Source organism: Carassius carassius, chromosome 6, assembly GCF_963082965.1.
Source record: "Carassius carassius chromosome 6, fCarCar2.1, whole genome shotgun sequence".
NCBI classification, from domain to species: Eukaryota; Metazoa; Chordata; class Actinopteri; order Cypriniformes; family Cyprinidae; genus Carassius; species Carassius carassius.
The window spans coordinates 17582019-17601391 of NC_081760.1; the positions used below are offsets into that span (position 1 = coordinate 17582019).

Below are 19373 nucleotides of genomic sequence, written 5' to 3' on the forward strand. Positions count from 1 at the left end.
TGCATGGAAAAGTTTGTCAGAAGACACCATATGATGTATTATTTACAAGTTTATATACAAAAACTGTCCCTTCCTGAACGTTCATTTTTAGCAGTAAACAAAACTAGGTAAACATTTTAAATGGGCTATTTTGAGTGTAAAAGACTGTAGTGAGAATAATGGTGTCCTCACCCTTCAGAGGAGCTGCGGACAGTGTTGCTGCTCATCTCCATGTCCATGTTGGGTTCCTCCAGAGCAGTGAAATCAAACCGGCTGTCAAACTCATCCATCTCTGTACATAAAACATAAAAAACTGAGCAACTGCTTCAGAAACCTTCATCTGGTGTAACACTGACCATGTTTACGTTTACATGCTTCACACCTACAGCATTATAATTTTCAAGTGCACCTAAAGCTAATTTTCTCCAATTATAAAGACAGTCATACCCTCTCCCTCATCGGGCAGAGAGCAGTCAGCTCTTCTCTTCTTGATGTATGGCTCTGCGAAACTCATATCACTCGCGCCGAAATCATCATTCAGAAGACGAGCAGACGTCAGCAGCTTTCCACCCCACGTCACTCTCCTCTTTGGAACCTTTACAGTTAAACAACAATCAGATCCATCGACTTCACGAACACTGAGGTTTACTAGTGTAAACACTAGTGAAATCTGTTACCTTAGGGATTAGGGCGACATTTGAGGCAGTAACTAGTAGCTTGGTTAAGTTCTTAATCCTGTCCTGCTGCTCTCTCTGGAGCTGGTCTTTCTCCTGCAGAAGCTGACACAGGGATTCTCGCTCGGTCGCAGTTGTTTGTGTGACAGAGGAAACCTGCGAAATGAGTTGGAAAACAATCATGTGAGGAGATGATGGGTCATGTTATTGCTGGATGATTGTCAAACAAGTGAACCACATTCTCACTTCTTGCAGTCGTCGTTTGAGGTCAACAATCTCATTGCGGTATCTTCTCAAGAGAGCTCCTTCATCAGAGACCTCTGTGACGTGAGGGTCGTTCTTCATGCGCTTGGCAGCACTAGCAAACTTTAACCACAGTAAGAACCCAAAGAAATTCAATACCAATACCTATATCAATCCAGAATTAAGAGGAAAAAAGGTCTTCTCTCATACCTGTAAGGTGCTGACAGTCTCGTCAACAGTGGCTGGGGTGATGGTGCAAATAATGACAGTTTTGGCATTGCCACCCAAAGAGTTCTGAAGGATCCGAGTCAGTTTACTGTCTCTGTAATTCAAGAAGCCCCTTTTGGATGGAACAGAAACAAGACATTATGTTTTAGCTATAGCTTGACCAAAAACAGATTCAGTGAGGGTAAAACTTATGGTAAGTCATGAAATAACTCACTTCTGACTCTCATCGGATAACTTTTTAATGACTTGCCCGAGAGTGAACAAACTGCGGTTAATGTTGCACCCTTCTTTAAAGCGGGCTCCTGAAATAGAAGAACAAGAGAGGGGTTTTAACAGACCCCACAAATTTCTGCTCAAATTTCATATCTAAAAATCACCAACTTTTGAACTTCTCAGTTTGAGGAAACAATCTTTATTAAAAAAATAATTAATTCATAAAAAAAGGAAATTAAAATCAGTAAAATCTTATAAGGTTTAAACACAACAGACTAAAATATAATATTATATATATATATATATATATATATATATATATATATATATAGTTACCCTCAGCTCCTGTTTGACTCGCTCGCTCAGCACCAGCAAGATCCACCAAGTTCTACAGGAACATGGAAACAACAATACGCTGACTAAACATTAAATGCTGCTTATCTAAATTACATCAGTGAATGAAGTCACGCCAAAGGTTCCTGGTTTGTTTTGAACTCACCAAGTGCGACACAATGATAGCTCCATCAGCGTTCTCACCAGACGCCGGGTCACTTCTCTCACGACTCTCCAAAATCTGATATGGACAAAATAAACGAGACGCTTCAGAGATGAGCACAATTCCAAACACAGTCCAGTTCATCACGCTTCTTACCATGCGGAAGATGGTGTGAGAGCGGCTGCTACGCTGGTTCATTTTTGTTTTTCCATAATGTCGGTTTTCTGTACGAAAAAAGTGATGAAGAAATAAGTACCGCAGTATACCAAAAAGATAAAGAATGGGGGACAATTAGTGAGTGCAACTTTACTTTCTCCTTTGGTGATCCAGGACAGGGCTTGTTCCGGAGATGTCACCAACTCTTCCGTCAGATCAGCCACGTACACGTTTTTCTGAGGACACAGTTGGCAGGTTAAGAGCTAAAACTACTTTCAAATCCCCAGTGTGAGTCCAATGAAAGATGAAACTTACGTAGTTCCCTTCACGGATTTCCAGAGGTTTCCTTTTCCAGCTCTCGCAGAGCAAATCTGTGACCGTTTCATTGTAGATCTCCATGTAGCTCACACGCAGGAGAAACTCCTTCTTTGGACACTAGATAGATGCAAAGAATAAAAACTATGGTTTATTTCACTGATATTGAACGAAAAAGACACTGATTATTAAAGGAATACTTAATTTAAAATACTAAAATTTAATAGCTGAAAATGTACATTTAGTTACACTACTCATTTAATCCTTTGTGAGGGGAAAAGACTGAAATATAAGCTCTTATTCGCTGTAAAAGGGTTCCACTCAGATCTCAAAACTTGTGCCATAGAAATACTTTTTTTTTTTTCTGATGCCAGGAAAATTTGCAAACACATACATTTTTAATAGTTTTGAAGACATCAGCCATGGCAAGAGGAATCACTCCACGGTTATGTTCACTTCCCATCATGGTGAAGGTCTTTCCAGAAGATGTCTGTCCGTAGGCAAATATTGTGCCTGAAAAAAGGAGATTATGCGTTAAGAATCAACAGTGACCAAGCAAATGAAATGCATAAGTACAAATCATATCAATGTATATTGTGATCATCTATACACTACACAATACACAAAATATACATATTTATTTTCTGTATAAATATTTTTGACTTCATTGCCTGATATTGCACTAAGCATGCTTTTCGAAGGATCCATAAAGTACCTTCTAGAATAAATTGTAATTACTCTGATTTCTGGACTCACCGTTATAGCCTTCAACTGCTGACACGACCAGTGGCTTTGCGATGTCCTGGTAGAGCTGAGCAGTGGTCTCTTCAGCACTGAACACACGGTCTGAAACACATAAAGGTCAGAACACAAAGCATGGCTCGACTGGTCAGTGAAGATCCGCTGGTGTTCAACTCACCGAAGCTGTAGCTCTTAGTTTGAGCTCCATCATCATCCAGCTGATGGATGGCCTGTTTGTCAGCTCTCCAGTAGAGCTGCACTGGCTCTGGGCTTTCAGACTCCTCCCTTAAATCATCAAAATCATAATTAGATTATTGTTGAGTCTGAGAATCAACGTTAAACAGAGCATTAACCATCATAACGCATTCAGGTCTGTTTTGACCAGGAAGAGAACATTTATTATTTAGTTACAGAAATTTTCAGAGTAATATTTTTTGCTTTGTTAAAGGATTCATCAGAAAATAGAATTCATACATTTAGATGTATATGCATACACAGACATGCATATACGCATCAAATCAAATTCACACACTAATGAGAACTACTGATCAAATACAATATGGGTTTATTTGAAAAATATAAGATTATTAATTTATGACGATTAAATAACGATTGGTTCCAAACGGACCGAAAACAACATTATACATAGTTTGAATGCGTTATGATGGTTAATGTAATATATGAGCTGTAGGGTGACTGACAGACTTGTGAGTAATTCTAAAACCTGTTAAACCAACAAAATATGAAGATATTATCATTGACTATCATAATATTATACTATTTTATTGTTTCTATTATTTTTAAAATATATACAAGAAATATAACAAAAACAGCCTTTTGTATAGAATTTATAGAATTTAGAGGATGCCATTAGAGAAGTCGTCATTCCTTCACTAATAAAAATTTTAAAAAAATTTTTATCTTAAAATTACCTTTACACAATGAAGTATAGTTCGTGTTTAGAATAGATTTACTTCAATATAATAAATCAACCTTTTCTATATGTAATGCATCTGTTCGCTCCGCCTCGAAGATTTTCTTAAATCTTAGCAAATAACGTAGAACTGTTTTATGTTACATTTAGCTCCACGCTTTTATTATTAAGCTTTTCTTACCTTTTAATAAGAGGTCTGACTCTAACGCAAACTTTTACTGCGGATTCCTCCGTCATTTTCACTCCATCAACGCTAAACTGACTGAAACTAACGTTAACTGACTAGTGAGCGCTCAGTGAGATTTAAAATTTCAACTCGAATTTCCATTGGATAGCGATCTGTGCGCATGCGCGTATCAACGGTCACCCATTTCCGTCGAGCTTCCGGTGGAATGTAGAGAGGAGAGAGACTCCCCGACTCCGCCTACACGATTTTAAACGAAAACTCATTGAATATGCATGTGCGTGGAAGACGCCTCATGAATATTACTTTTGAGGAATTGTCACTTCCGCGAAAGCTGTGTCATTGTTTATATTTTGTAATATTATACTTTTTATTGCAATTATTTTTTGCATGTTAAAGGAGCAGTTCACTTCCAAAACGAAAATTCTGTCATCATTTACTCACCTTACACTTGTTCTAAACCTTTATGAATTTCTTTCTTATGTTGAACACAAGAGAAGATATTTAAAAAAAAAAATTTAGTATCCGAACAGTTGATGGGCACCATTAACTTACACAGTATTTTTTTTTCCTACTATGGAAGTCAATGGTGCCCATCAACTGTTCGGATACTAACATTTTTCAAAATATCTTCTCACTTTCAACATAAGAAAGAAACTTATAAGGTTTGGAACAAGTGGAAGGTGAGTAAATGATGACAGAATTTTCATTCTGGAAGTGAACTAACCCTTTAAGTTTTTTGTTGTTTCATAGTTTAATTGATGTAATTTTATACAATTCATTAATTACTTTCATGTTGCCTTTTTCATTTTTGTTGTTTCTCCAATTGTTTTGCTTTTCAGAAAAGTTGTAAATATAGAATACATTTTAAATCTAGTATTTTAGCTAGTATTTCATGTTTAAAACAAATTAGTGCCAATAAATATATTTACACTGGGTCTATAAAAAAAACTGACTTTCATTAATAAAAACCCAGCTAAAAAACTCCAGCTTTCACAGGAGTAAAGTGTGACAATTAGCCCCAGGCTGATGGACTAAACTTCAATTTAACAAGAATTCCTGCTTTAAATGCCTTCTTTATTTTTCTCAAAACACACAGAGACCCAGAGTTGTGGTGTATTTATGGCAAAACATTTATTTGAAATCATAATGATGACAACTATCACATTAATAAAAAGGATTTGGACCTCAAAAATCAATGCAACCTAAAGACATTTACAGGTTTTTACATGAATAGAAATTGTTTAGAAAATGTAGAGCTACCTGTATCTTTGCTAGGGCACTTAAATAGCGATTAATGCACAGAAGCCTCTTTGTGTTTATGGCAACAATGGCAGGACTAGTCAACAGCAACTGACTATTCTCTAATCCCTTACCCGATCGCTCGACCACAGACAACATTCACTCGCATCGAGAACCACCTCAGACGGGCTCATAAAACACCGGTGGGTTATCACAATCAATAAAGGCATTAATTAAAGCAATGCCTATTACAAATAAATCACTAAGACCAGTCAAAGACAAAAACATTGAATTCAGGATGAAAACGATGCAAAATAAATTAAATAAAAATGAGAAATGCACCAAATTATTAATTTAGACAGTATGCAGATTTTGAAGCCAAAGTCTTGTTTTTAAACTGGAGTTTACACATGTAATTGGTTATAAACACAAATATACAGTTATTTGTCCATTTTGACATTCAGAACAGGGACAGATGTGATTATTACTCCTAGATAATAGTATCACCAATTATTGGATTCAATCCTTTTAGTCAACTTGCTTTCTTTCAATCAGGACAGGTTTTGTGTGTCTGGAACTGATTGATCGTAGGCCTCATTGATCTGAACTTATGCACCTGCAGTTTAAGACTGAAAAATAAACATTATTTGTGGACAATATTCAGTTTTTGAGTGAAATAAAGCATAACTGATGGATCATTTTGTCAATATAACCTAAAAAACTAAGATGAATGAGCTCAGATCAGTGAGGCCTACGATCAACCAGAACTTCAAAAGAAATTCAAAACTTGTGCTAACTGAAAGAAAACAAGCCGACAGTACTTTTGTAAAAATACATAAAAAACCCCCCACATAATTACAGATTTACAAGCAATTTTGTAGGCTGGCCATTTTTGACAAGTGTAACAAGGTCAGGGGAAAATCCTAAAAAATTGCAAAAATAATTTTTTAGAAGTTGTCATACGCTGTGTGCATAAACTCAAAAAGTTTAATACAATGTGATAACATTAAAAAAAAAAAAAAAAAAACAGAACACAAGGGTTCATTTTACTTACAGATGTTATTACTGAGCTTTATGGATATCAAAAGAATGACTTCAAAGCATTTTGCTCTTTATTCTTTCCTCATTAGATATTCTTTTTCATTCGGTTCCGTTTAAAAGCCTAAATGCTAATCATGCTTGAACAGAACTCAGTTTACAGCTCAATAATGCCAATAAGATCAATAATCACTAACACAAATACTCAACCTTCACAATGAGCTCTATAGAAATAGCGGAAGCAAATCTATGTTGTTATTTGACAGTTCAGTTTTGGTGTGATTATGAAACGCTACAGGTGGAGGATTTGGGTGGCTGCTCCAGGATGGACTCTCGACGCAGGTCGTTGGGCACCGTGCCGTTTGGACCCCACACGTTCAGCTCACCGTAGATGCCCGTCTCGAGCATCTCCTCCTGCCAGGGTATAGAGACGTTTCCTGACGCAAACTCATCAAAGAACTTCTTGTCATCGTCCTCCAGGCAGACCCCCTTCACAGTGGAGAAAGCACCCACGTCATCCAGATTCTTGGCATAGACTGTCTTGGAATCTGGTACGAAAGGAGGCGGCAGAATCCCTGTAGGACACCAGAGTGGTGTTAGTGCACTTAGAAGACAAACAAGGCTGCATTTATTTGATCAAAAATAAAGTAAAAACAGCAATATATTGAAATATTATTCAAATTTAAAATAGCTATTTTCTATGTGAATATATTTTTAAATATAATGTACTCCTGTGATTAAAACTGAATTTACAGCATATTTACTCTAGTTTTCTTTTTTTTTTTTTTTTTTTTTCAAATGTTTGGGGAATATAAGAAGCCATTACCTTTATCCACCAAGGATGCATTACATTCATTTAAAGTGAAAGTAAAGACATTTATCATTTTACAAAAGATTTCTATTTCAAACAAATGCTTTTTTTTTTAAGAATCCGGAAAAATAAAATGCATGAAAAATCAGCTTTGATACACAGGAATAAATTACATTTTACAATATATTCACACAGAAAACAATTATTTTACATTTTAATAATACAGTATTTAAATTGTAATAATATTATTTCACAATATTACGGTCAAATAAATGGAACTATCATCAGCGTTACACCTGCGTCCAGTTTCCTCCAGTTGATTTCGCTGAAGAACGGATGTGCGCGTAGCTCATCACACGTGCCGCTCTTGAAGCCCAGTCTCTTGTCCACTTCTTTTGCCAGAAGACCCTCACAGATGGACTTGGCATTCTCACTGAAATTTTCTGGGTACGTCACTGGGTCGTTCAGGATTCGCTTCTTAACCTCTTTATTCTCCACCTGAAAAACACAATGTTTGTTACACAAAGAATCAAAATTCTAGAGTCAAGAATAACAGCAGCACATATACTAGTGTTTCTGTACGGACAACAGAACTGTCAGAAAGGTAAAGTTAATAAATTCTGTAATTATTTACTCACCACGAATTGTTCCAAACCTGTATGGGTTTCTTTCTTCTGCTAAACACAAAATACGTTTTGAAGAGTAACCAAGCAGTTGATGATGATCGTATTTTTTTACTTCGCGTTGCATTTTCCTATACTATGGAAGTCAATGGGGACCAACAACTGCTTGGTTACACATATTCTTCAGAATATCTTCTTTTGTGTTCAACAGAAGAAAGAAACTCATATGAGTTAAGAACAACATGAGGGTGTGAAAATGATGCAAGAATTTTCATTTTTGGGGGAACTATACCTTTAAACCTTTAACTCTAACCTGACACATTCAGCCAGTAAGTGTTGCTGTCATTAAACGATTAAAACAGCCTGTTGGGGCAAAGTTTAAGTTTAAAGTTCGGCAGACACTTTTATTCAAAGCAACATTCCTTGCATTGACACTTTAAAGCCAAAGCATATTTTATCAGTATGTGCATTTAATGAGAGTCTTAAGTGTAAATTTTGAATTGAATGATTACTTAAGTGTAATAATGCAAGCACAAACAATGCTACCAGCATGTAATATCCTCACCAGATGTCCTGCAGTTCCAGTTCATTCACATTTACAAGGTGTATCAAAACTGCTTTAGTACATTTTGGCCAGCATAATCTGACCATCTGACCAATGATTCAAGCTCTAGGATAAAAAGTATGTTTTCAACAAAATTCCAAATGTGGGAAAATCTAAAACAGGAACCAAAAGGAAAAAAAGTGTAGTTTCTTGGTCATTTGGTTCAAAAGTTAACACCTATATATATATATATATATATATATATATATATATATATATAGCTTCACCCACAATTCAAGATTCATATATATATATATATATATATATATGAATCTTGAATTGTGGGTGAAGCTAGATGTAGCTGTAGTTTGAGCCCAAATGACATGGTAGATGTTCAGACACTCTATGTAAAGTGTACCAGATGTTCTTCTATTTTTTTCTATTAGAAGCACTAAAACAAGACAGAAACCTAACAGATGTCTAACCAAGTCCCCGTTACATTTGGTTTGTTCAGAAAATATAATTTGCTCAAATTTAAATAAATTAATATTACTCTACTACATCATATCAGGTTTACTACGAAACATCATGTGTATAGTGTATGTTAGTGGGATTAGTTTGCATCTGAAGAGCATGACATTGCGTTCTCAAGTTAATATTTGTTCGCTTTGGATAAAAAGCATCTGTTGAAAACATAAATGTGAATCCAAAAAAGATCCTCTGAAGAATGAATGCTGAATATCACCTTCTCTCCTCGAGTCCTGAATGGTCCTTTGGCCGCAATGAACTCGTACAGCGTGACCCCGAGAGTGAAGTAATCTACAGAGTAATCATATTCTTCACCCTTCAGCAGCTCTGGGGCCATGAACCCTGAAAACAACACACAAACACTAGGGGAGTTGAACATCTTTATGAATAAACCTTAAAGCATCAGCACTCATGACCCAGTGTCATCCTGCTTTTGTTTAACATTTTGGTGTTTATATGAACATACAGGTGCATCTCAATAAATTAGAATGTTGTGGAAAAGTTCATTTGTTTCAGTAATTCAACTTAAATTGCAAAAGTTGTGTATTAAATTCAGTGCACACAAACTGAAGTAGTTTAAGTCTTTGGTTCTTTTAATTGTGATGATTTTGGCTCACATTTAAGAAAAACCCACCAATTCACTCATCTCAACCAATTAGAAGATGGTGACATGCCAATCAGCTAATCAACTCAAAACACCTGCAAAGGTTTCCTGAGCCTCCAAAATGGTCTCTCAGTTTGGTTCACTAGTCTAGGAAAGACCCGAATAATGCTGGTAATTATAGACCTATTGCCCTTACGTCACATCTCTGCAAGTGGATGGAGAAGATACTAGTCAGAAGACTTAACTGGACCCTCGAATATAGAGGATTATTCGCACCATATCAAAGTGGATTCAGGAAAGGGCGTTCCACAATGGATGCAGTGGTGAAAGTAAGCAATGAAATAGAAAAAACTTTTAAAATGAAAGAAATAATGAGTATTGTGTTCTTTGATATTGAAAAAGCTTATGATTCCATGTGGAGGGAAGGGCTGTTAATTAAAATGAACCAAATGGGAATTAGAGGTAGGTTTTATAATTGGGTCTTAGACTTTCTGTCAGAAAGAAGATTTAGAGTTAGAGTGGGATCAGGAATTTCTGAGGAATTTGAAATTGGTAATGGAATTCCACAAGGTAGTGTTATTAGTCCAGTTTTATTTAATGTTATGATCAATGATATTTTTATGAATCTGGACAGAAGGATTGGATCAGCTTTGTATGCAGATGATGGGGCCATCTGGGCAAGAGGACGAGATCCTATAAGGGTAAGAAATAAAAACAAGGAAGCCATAGGAAAGGTAGAACAATGGTCGTATAGCTGGGGCTTTAAGCTTTCTCCAAGTAAGTCTTGCCATATGATATTTACAAGGAAGAAAGGGATAGAAAAACAGAACCTACAGTTATATGGACATAATATGGAAACAGTAGATCATTTTAAATATCTTGGTATGTGGTTAGACCAAAAGGGAACATGGAAAATACACATTGAAAAGGTGGAATCAAAATGCAAGAAAGTCATCAATTTAATGAGAGCAGTAGTGGGGAAAGACTGGGGAGCAAATAAACAATCACTAATATATATTTACAGGGCTTTAATGAGGTCAACAATAGATTATGGATGTTATGTATATGGAGCAGCAGCTAAAACACATTTACTGAAGCTAGATAGAATTAGTAACAAAGCATTGAGGATATGTGCAGGTGTAATGAGATCAACACCAATTAAAGCAATACAGGTTGAGTTAGGAGAAGTGCCGTCAGATCTGAGAAGAGATAAGCTCATGCTTACATATTGGAGTCGCTTAAGTGGATGTGGACATGAAAATCATGCAAAAAGTGTTATTCAAGAATGTTGGGAGTATAGGTCTTTTAAAGGTAATGGCTTTGGATGGGTAACAAAGACAAAATCAGAGGAATATAGAGTAAAAAATATATGGTTTAATTCACCTATACCTATTAGTAATATACCTATATGGTTATTTACCAAAACTGAGATAGACTTAAACATTTTGGAACTAAAAAATGAATGGGAAGAGAGTGAGAAAGGACACCTGGCAAGTCAATATATAAGGAACAAATATTATAGTTACTTAGAAATTTATACAGATGGATCTAAGGATGAGAAGGACAATGTAGGAATAGGAATATATATACCAACAATGAACATAAGTATTGGAAAAAGATTACCTGATCAGGCTTCAGTGTATACGGCAGAGATGATGGCGATTATTGTAGGACTACAGTGGGTTGAGGAAGTAAAACCAGACAGAGTGGTGTGTTGTGTTGATTCTGTAGCAGCTCTATATAGTATTCAAAATATGAAATCTAGTAGAGAAAATCTAATGCTAGAAATCCAACAAAGTTTATTTAGATTACAGAGACTACAGATAGATGTGAGATTCTGTTGGGTACCTGCTCATATAGGAATAAAAGGGAATGAGGGAGCAGATAAAATAGCAAAAAAATCAACCAGGACAAATGATACAATAAATATACCCCTTGGAAAAGGAGAGGCTAAGGCAATATTCAAAAAAGAAATGATGAATGATGATGAATGAAGAAATGATGATGAAAATGGCAGGACAGGTGGGATGTGGATAAAAGTGGAAGGAAATATTACAGATTGCAAAAATCTATTAATGCACAGGGGGTGAATAGAAGTAACAGAAGAGAGGAGAGTGTTTTAACCAGGCTAAGGTTTGATCACACAGGATTAAATAAAACATTGGTTTTAATGGGTAAAAGCCAATCTGATGAATGTATAGAATGTAGGTCCAAGAAAGATGTTGAACACGTATTATTGCATTGTAAGAAATATAGGGATGAGAGGATGAGACTAAATCAAAAGATAAGTCAGGTAGGAAGAAAGTGGAATATTGAAGGTTTGTTAGGCACAACAGGAGATGGGGTAAAGGATGCACAGAAAGCAGTTGTACAATATTTGAAAAATATAGGAATATATAATAGGATTTAGGTAGTATTATTATTATAATATTTTTTTTGATTGATGATATAGTCATGATAATATTTTCTCATGTTACATACTCCTATACAGTAGGTGGCGGTATGCACCTTTATAGTCATGGTTGCAATCTGCCATAAAACGAAAAGAAGTTCACTAGTCTACACAATCATGGGGAAGACTGCTGATCTGACAGTTGTCCAGAAGACAATCATTGACACCCATCACAAGGAGGGTAAGCCACAAAAATTCATTGCCAAAGAAGCTGGCTGTTCACAGAGTGCTGTATCCAAGCATGTTAACAGAATGTTGAGTGGAAGGAAAAAGTAACAAACCGCGAGAAACGCACTCTTTATGAGGATTGTCAAGCAAAATCGATTCAAGAATTTGAGTGAACTTCACAAGGAATGGACTGAGGCTGGGGTCAAAGCATCAAGAGCCACCACACACAGAAGTGTCAAAGAATTTGCCAAACCACAGACAACAGCAGAGGCATCTTATCTGGGCTAAGGAGAAGAAGAACTGGACTGTTGCCCAGTGGCCCAAAGTCCTCTTTTCAGATGAAAGCAAGTTTTATATTTCATTTGGAAACCAAGGTCCTAGAGTCTGGAGGAAGAGTGGAGAAGCTCATAGCCCAAGCTGCTTGAAGTCCAGTGTTTAGTTTCCACAGTCTGTGATGATTTGGGTTTCAATGTCATCTGGTGGTGTTGGTCCATTGTGTTTTTTGAAAATCAAAGTCACTGCACCCGTTTACCAAGAAATTTTGGAGCACTTCATGCTTCCTTCAACTGACCAGCTTTTTGAAGATGCAGGATTTGGCACCTGCTCACACTGCCGAAAGCACCAAAAGTTGGTTAAATGACCCTGGTGTTGGCGTGCTTGACTGGCCAGCAAACTCACCAGACCTGAACCCCAGAGAGAATCTATGAGGTATTGTAAAGAGGAAGATGAGAAACAAGAGACCAAAAAATGCAGATGAGCTGAAGGCCACTGTCAAAGAAACCTGGGCTTCCAGACCACCTCAGCAGTGCCATAAACTGATCACCTCCATGCCACGCCGAATTGAGGCAGTAATTAAAGCAAAAGAAGCCCTTACCAAGTATTGAGTACATGTACAGTAAATGAACATACTTTACAGAAGGCCAACAATTCACTTAATGTTTTGTATTGGTCTTATGAACTATTCGAATTTGTTGAGATTGTGGGATTTTGTTAAATGTTAGCCAAAATCAACACAATTAAAAGAACCAAAGACTTAAACTTCTTCAGTCTGTTTGCATTGAATTAATTTAATACAAGAGTTTCACAATTTATGATTTATTACTGAAATAAATTAACTTTTCCACAACATTCTAATTTATTGAGATTCACCTATGTATGAACTACAATCTTTTGTGAACGTAATGAGGGAGGTTTTCACCTGGAGTTCCAGCGTAGCCTTTGGTTTTGAGCTGGTCATCTGCAAGCTCCACAGCCAAGCCAAGATCAGAGATACGGACGTTACCTGAAAACACCAGCATGATGTGCATGACTGAAATGGCTCTTAAGCCCTCAGATTCGTGTGTATGTTGAGAAGTGGTGCATTTTAACATCTTCACCTTCATTATCTAGCAGAACATTTTCAGGTTTCAGGTCTCTGTAGATGATTCTCTTCTGGTGTAGATGCTCTAGGCCTTGAATGATCTGAGCAGCATAGTAACACGCTCTGGTTTCAGAGAACCCTGGGTTATTCTCATCCACATTATAGATGTGGTACCTGTGACAAAGATATCTACTCTTTATTATGTTTACAAACAGCCATGAATTTTTTTTTTTAATTACATCAAAAATAGAATAAAATAAAAAAAGCAGCAATCACAGGCAAAGCAGGGCAATGGAATCATCAAAAATGCCTAGGTTAAGGTTAAAGATTACGAGGGGTTTTAACCTTAACATTTAACCAGTAGGTGGCATAATCACAAAACTACAACTCTAAATGCTTGGCTTTAGGATTACGAACTAGATTTCATCTGAACAGCAGAAAGCACAGGTGTGATATAAACCTCACTACTAGAGGTAGAGCTTTTTTACATTTGGCTCCCAAACTCTGGAATATCCTTCCTGATAATGTTCAGGGTTCAGACACACTCTCTCTGTTTAAATCTAGATTTAAAACATCTCTTTGGCCAAGCATTCAAATAATGCATCTCATAATTTTGGACTGCAGTTATATCTGATCAAATGTGCATTATTCTTCTTTTCCTTGGGTTAAACTAATTAATTTTACTTTGTTGGAACAGCAGCTATGCTAATTATGTCTATTTGTTTCTCTGTTTTGCCACAGGATTTACTCAATGTCAAGGTTGGATCCAGAACACCTGAGAAAAGATGATGCTGACCCCTCAGAGGACCTTAGATGATGTTAACCCTGAATAAAAACATACAGAACTACAAAATTTTTGCTATAAGTGTGATTTCATCATATAATAAAAGCTGTTAATGGTGTTCACCATCTGTTTGATTACGTCTTTAATTGATTTTTTGGTACATTTCTGCCATATGCACATAAACTGACCACTGATAAGCTACTACTAAACATTGTAGAAACTTAATTTTCGGTAAAGTTGCTTTGCAATGATTTGTATAGTAAAAAGCACTATACAAATAAACTTGATTTAAATTGAATTGAATATAAGCAATTGCCCAGTGACTTGTAGCACAAAGCTGGTTTCAGTTTTTACCCAGGTAAGTTCAAGTTTAGTTTGAGCAAACTCTGTGTTTTCGGGCTCAAGAAGGTGAGTTGGTTTTGAGAGGGTTTCGTCATCATGGTAACTTACGCTACACTGCTCCCGAGCAGGTTTCATTCTGAGTTCGAGATCGCAAACCAAAGCTGGGCCAATCAGCTCTGAACAAAGTAACATATCTGATGCAATAAAGCTAACCCTTTTTATCTCTCACTACAAATGGAAGTTTATAGATACAATTTTAAAGACAAATCTTTTGCTACTCATTGTTTATTATATTTATATTTTATAGATTATAATTATGTATAATTCATATAATATAGTTAACAATTAATATTAAACTTAGCATTTAAATGAATAGCCTATAACTATATACATGTAAATACAAGGTTTAGTATATAAAGCTTTTTAAACTGAAGAAGTTTTTTTTTGGGCTCCATGTAATATAAATTATTTAATATCAGTTGATTCACTTGCACTGATAAAGTCAGTATCTGCCTTCTCAAACTTTCACTGCAGCAGTGTTTATTCCTGACTTGTAAATGCGTTTCAATTCATGGTATTTCTTCATAATATCTTCATCTTCAACAGACAAGTGAATTGCACTGACTCTCACATGTTTCCATGTTCCATGTGATTGGCTGTTTGCTGCATGTGCAATACTTTCAGGTGCACATGCCTCACAAACTCTGGATCAAACTTGAGTCGACAGAGATCAATTATACCGAGTGTTGTGCAACAGCTGATCCTGATCTAAACCGGGTTTGGTTTGTCAGCTCAAACTTATTCTGAAACTCATTCTAAAGAACTGTCATGATTCATAGTGTGTGTGCGTGACTGACCTGAGGTCTCCTCCGTTCATGATGGTCATCACCAGACACAGTTCTGTTTTGGTCTGGAAGGCGTAAGCCAGTGACACAATGAATCTACTGTGAACTCGAGCCAGGATCCGTTTCTCCACCATGGCACCCTGTGAGAACAGAACAACATTAGTGTAAAGGATGATCTTCAGTTTTTTTTAGTCAAATTGTTAATATAATGTAATATAAAGGAGAATTTATTAAAAAAAATTATGCATTTGAATAATTTAACATTTGGACTCAACAGTACATAATAGCATATTTTTACAGATTAATGCATACATTCAAAAGGAGCAAAAAAAAAATACAAATAAAATAAATTTTAACAGCCTCAGCATACTAACATGAATGTTCTGCAGATGCCATTTTTATATAACATAATTTGCATGTGAACCAGTGCACTAGTTTTACTTTAGGCATTATGTACTATGCAGGATGCATTTCACCGTTTTGTGTTTCTCAACCAATGACTAACAGGAGAAACACACCATTAATGATGCTTAAGTGAATGTTTAAAAACAGCACAGTACTTTGTCTGTAAACATTGTTTTAAAACTTTTAAGTATAAATGAGGTAATTATTAACATGAATCATGATCTAATGATTCATCTGATGGACAGTGTTCATCATTCACACATGGACAGTCAGTATCATCTCCAGAGTTGTTCCTGTCCAGGATTTCCTCAGCAAATCTGTTCCAAAATTAAATGTGTTGGACTTGCATTTCAACTGAAGGCCAAACCGCTAAAGCTTCAACAGCTCTAATACTGCCTCTGGTTCACAGCACTGTTCACTAAATTGGCTGACATTCATGGACACATCAGAGTCAGACATTTAAACACATGCGAACTGATCAATACTGATGAAGAATGAAGAGGAACATAATGCTTTAATTTATGAAAATGATGGCAGAGATTTATGATCACAGGAGGTTTTCAGAATTTATTCCAACAGAAACCGTTACCAGTCCAAAACTGATAAAAGCACAAACTAATTCTGAAAGTTAAAGTATTGATTTGTTGGGATCTAAAACAGGACTGTTTTGTAGGAGTGAAACTCTAGTAAGTACCCAAAGTAAAGCCTTCACCTTCATCATCAATGTCAAGTCTGAGCTGCTTAATCGCACAAAACCAACATGTCAATCAGGATCCACATCAAGTTATCTAAGCGTTACCATTATCAGTCTAGCAATACTTATCCATTAACCTATCTTATAACAAACCATGACTCATAAAAGAAACAAAATACAAATCAGGAAAAGGTGAGATTTGTGCCTAAACGTTTTGGTTTTGTTTGGATTTTATTTTTTACAAGCGATTGCCCAGGTGAATTCACTAATTGCAAAACACATGCTTTTGAATATTAAATTATCAATTATCTGTGTAATTTATTGTACCAGAAAGGTTCTAAAGACTATCAGTGCCAAATTTGGTGAAGATCAGACACTTTGTGGCAAAAGCAGATCAAATGGTTTTGCTCCAAATCAATCACTACAGGCCAAAGATGCCGGAAAAAATATATTATCAACAGTAGCTGTAAAACAAGCAATAATAAAACAATCATTCTAAACTATTGCCATGATTCAAAGTGTGGGTGTAACTGACCTCAGGTCATTATTTCATGACCATATTTCCCTTTCTAGACATAATATTTATCAATTTCAGGCCCAAAGTACCAGGGGACCAATAGTTTTTTATCCTCACCAAACAGAATTCAACTTCATTAATGTTAGATTTCCAATAATTTGAGCCGATAATTTGAGCAGTGTTTTGTTCGTTCTATCAGTAGAAAGTTGTTTGGATGACAATGGCACCTTTTTCCCAAAAAAAGACCCTCATAATTCATCTCAATGAAAGGCAACGAGCTTCTTTCATACCTCATAGCCTTTCCTCTTCCTCAGCCTCTTCTTGTTGAGCTTCTTGCAGGCGTACAGCTTCCCTGTGGCCTTCATCTGACAGGCGGACACCTCTCCGAACCCACCCTTACCCAGAACACGGAAGTCCAAGAACCAGTCCTCGGCTACCGGCTGCATCTCCAACCACTTCCACTGCAAGAAGCGTTTAAAGTACATGGTCTCTAGATAGAACGTGAAGGGAACCTCTTTGAGGAAGTTAAACACACTGGCCAGGATCTCCACAAACAGGTCATCTGTTGCCTCCTTGTGCCGTTCTTTCACCTTAGTGATGTCATTTTCAGGTAAAAACGGGCAGAAGTGCTTGGCAGAAGGCTCCATGTAACGCTGGAGGATTTTGGCGGCTTTCTGAGCTCGATCTTTATCCTCGGCGGTGTCGTATGCCTCAATGTCCTTCCAGAGGCGACATGGTCCCTTGTACTCATTGGTGATTTCCAGGTACTCTTGAAACAGCCGTTTGCCGATGGGCTCCTCCACACAAATGCTCTTAAATTGCAGATCCAGGGTTTCCCTCAGATCTTCACACACAGTGATGTGGGGAAGCTTGAGTTTGGCGTGGTACTTCTTGTCTCGGTTGGCTGCTGGGTTGGCCGTGCCATCGAAACTGCCACGGGCCGAGATGTACGCCGAGTTGGCAACCACCGTAGTCAGGCCTCCGATGTCCATGGCAAGGTGAAAAAGCTGAATGTGGACTGATGGAAGGGTTCACTGATGATGTAGGGTCACAGCGAGAGCATTGAAGCTCAGCGCCGTGAGACTGGACGAGACTAGAGAGGCCACGGTCCTCACTGGAGATGTGTGGGATTAGATCATGAGACCCTAGGGGTCCAGATGCAGAGGAATGGACAGTAACCGATCGATTCAGCAGCACAAAGTCCCAAGTCTGATTGCAAAGTGAATGATAAGCCTTGTAACACAGACAGATCCACCTGACTCAACATCTTTCATAAGGCTTTATCCTCTAACTCTATAATACCTTCCTCAGGTTAACACCTCTCAGATAGAGTGAGAACATTGCTCAACAACAGAATAACACTCCAAACAGCGGTCAAACATCATATAATTCAGAGTTCAGAATTATTTCAACAAATGATTCAAGCACATTTAGTCATACAGGTTCTGCAGAACTTAAGTGACCAAAAGCAAACAGTATAAACCTTTTGATCATTATTTTCATTCAGACACTCAACTGCAATGACTGATTAACATCGCCAGAATAATAAATCTCTGAAACATGAAAAATATTGCAGAATTATGACGAACACTACATTTTGTTTGGCCTTATCAAGAGGATGTTGTGACTGCCTTCCAACACCTTAAACAAGAAAAGCTGGATGAAGATGATCAACAGTGTTCTGAGTGTCTAAAGAGGCTCATATCCTGCTGGTAATAACTGCTATTAGCTGGTCAATATGGTTGATAAGCTGAACCATGTGCAGGTTAGCCTGGTTTGAGCCAGTAGACCAGCTTGCAGGAGCAATGTAATCTGTACAACTGCACTATTACGTCACAGAGGACCAAAGAGAGTAAAGGTTCTGGAAAGAAAATGTGTGCCTTAAGATGCAGTCACGTTTACCACCATTCAGTGAATTTTCATGGGCAAAATCAATTTAAATAGGAAACCACACTTCTGGGAATTTTGCATAAGGGACCCAAGGATTTGTATATGCAGATTTCAAAACAGGTTGAAGTTGGTCACATGAATTCGTCACATTAACCAGCAGAAAACTGCTTGGTTTGAAGTGACTTCAGTGTGAGCTGTGCTTAATCATACATCACTACACTATTGACAATAGGTAATAGACCTTTTTTGCCCGAGAAATTTCTGTAATAATGCTGTAAATATTCAAAACATGGCCATGATTGGGTTTTATCCACAATGAACTGATTCGATTTAAAAATATGAAGATGTTTTTCAAAGGAGAAG

General features: G+C 36.9%; 2 protein-coding genes across 6 annotated transcripts in view; both read right to left on the reverse strand.

The window, feature by feature from the left end:
* The window catches only part of cenpe (centromere protein E), a 29362-nt gene extending 25043 nt beyond the window's left edge, over nucleotides 1-4319 (reverse strand). For all 5 annotated transcript variants that reach the window (XM_059552306.1, XM_059552303.1, XM_059552305.1 and 2 more), the window contains exons 1-15: nucleotides 4161-4319; nucleotides 3224-3330; nucleotides 3061-3150; nucleotides 2699-2817; nucleotides 2305-2424; nucleotides 2144-2225; nucleotides 1990-2057; nucleotides 1837-1911; nucleotides 1674-1725; nucleotides 1339-1426; nucleotides 1107-1236; nucleotides 900-1019; nucleotides 657-809; nucleotides 427-574; nucleotides 172-271 (exon numbers count right to left, since the gene is read on the reverse strand). In XM_059552306.1, coding sequence (XP_059408289.1) covers nucleotides 172-271; nucleotides 427-574; nucleotides 657-809; nucleotides 900-1019; nucleotides 1107-1236; nucleotides 1339-1426; nucleotides 1674-1725; nucleotides 1837-1911; nucleotides 1990-2057; nucleotides 2144-2225; nucleotides 2305-2424; nucleotides 2699-2817; nucleotides 3061-3150; nucleotides 3224-3330; nucleotides 4161-4216 — 1508 coding nt within the window. In that variant the 5' untranslated portion in view covers nucleotides 4217-4319. The remainder of the gene's footprint in view (nucleotides 1-171; nucleotides 272-426; nucleotides 575-656; nucleotides 810-899; nucleotides 1020-1106; nucleotides 1237-1338; nucleotides 1427-1673; nucleotides 1726-1836; nucleotides 1912-1989; nucleotides 2058-2143; nucleotides 2226-2304; nucleotides 2425-2698; nucleotides 2818-3060; nucleotides 3151-3223; nucleotides 3331-4160) is intronic.
* A 953-nt stretch (nucleotides 4320-5272) lies between these two features.
* grk1a (G protein-coupled receptor kinase 1 a) lies at nucleotides 5273-18365 on the reverse strand. The gene is made up of 7 exons (XM_059552307.1): nucleotides 17411-18365; nucleotides 15517-15644; nucleotides 13550-13707; nucleotides 13372-13455; nucleotides 9167-9291; nucleotides 7551-7752; nucleotides 5273-7018 (listed from the first exon to the last, which is right to left on the reverse strand). The coding sequence occupies exons 1-7, from the start codon at nucleotides 18110-18112 to the stop codon at nucleotides 6726-6728; spliced, it is 1692 nt and encodes a 563-aa protein (XP_059408290.1). The 5' UTR covers nucleotides 18113-18365; the 3' UTR covers nucleotides 5273-6725.
* Between the last annotated feature and the right edge of the window lie 1008 nt (nucleotides 18366-19373).

Excerpts from the sequence above, each read along its gene's own strand:
- grk1a (XM_059552307.1), bottom strand. The coding sequence starts at position 18,112 with ATGGACATCGGAGGCCTGACTACGGTGGTTGCCAACTCGGCGTACATC. Across the intron at positions 13,708-15,516 it reads ATGAACGGAGGAGACCTCAG|GTACCACATCTATAATGTGG; the intron begins GTCAGTCACGCA and ends TCTTTGTCACAG. Across the intron at positions 13,456-13,549 it reads TGTTCTGCTAGATAATGAAG|GTAACGTCCGTATCTCTGAT; the intron begins GTGAAGATGTTA and ends TGGTGTTTTCAG.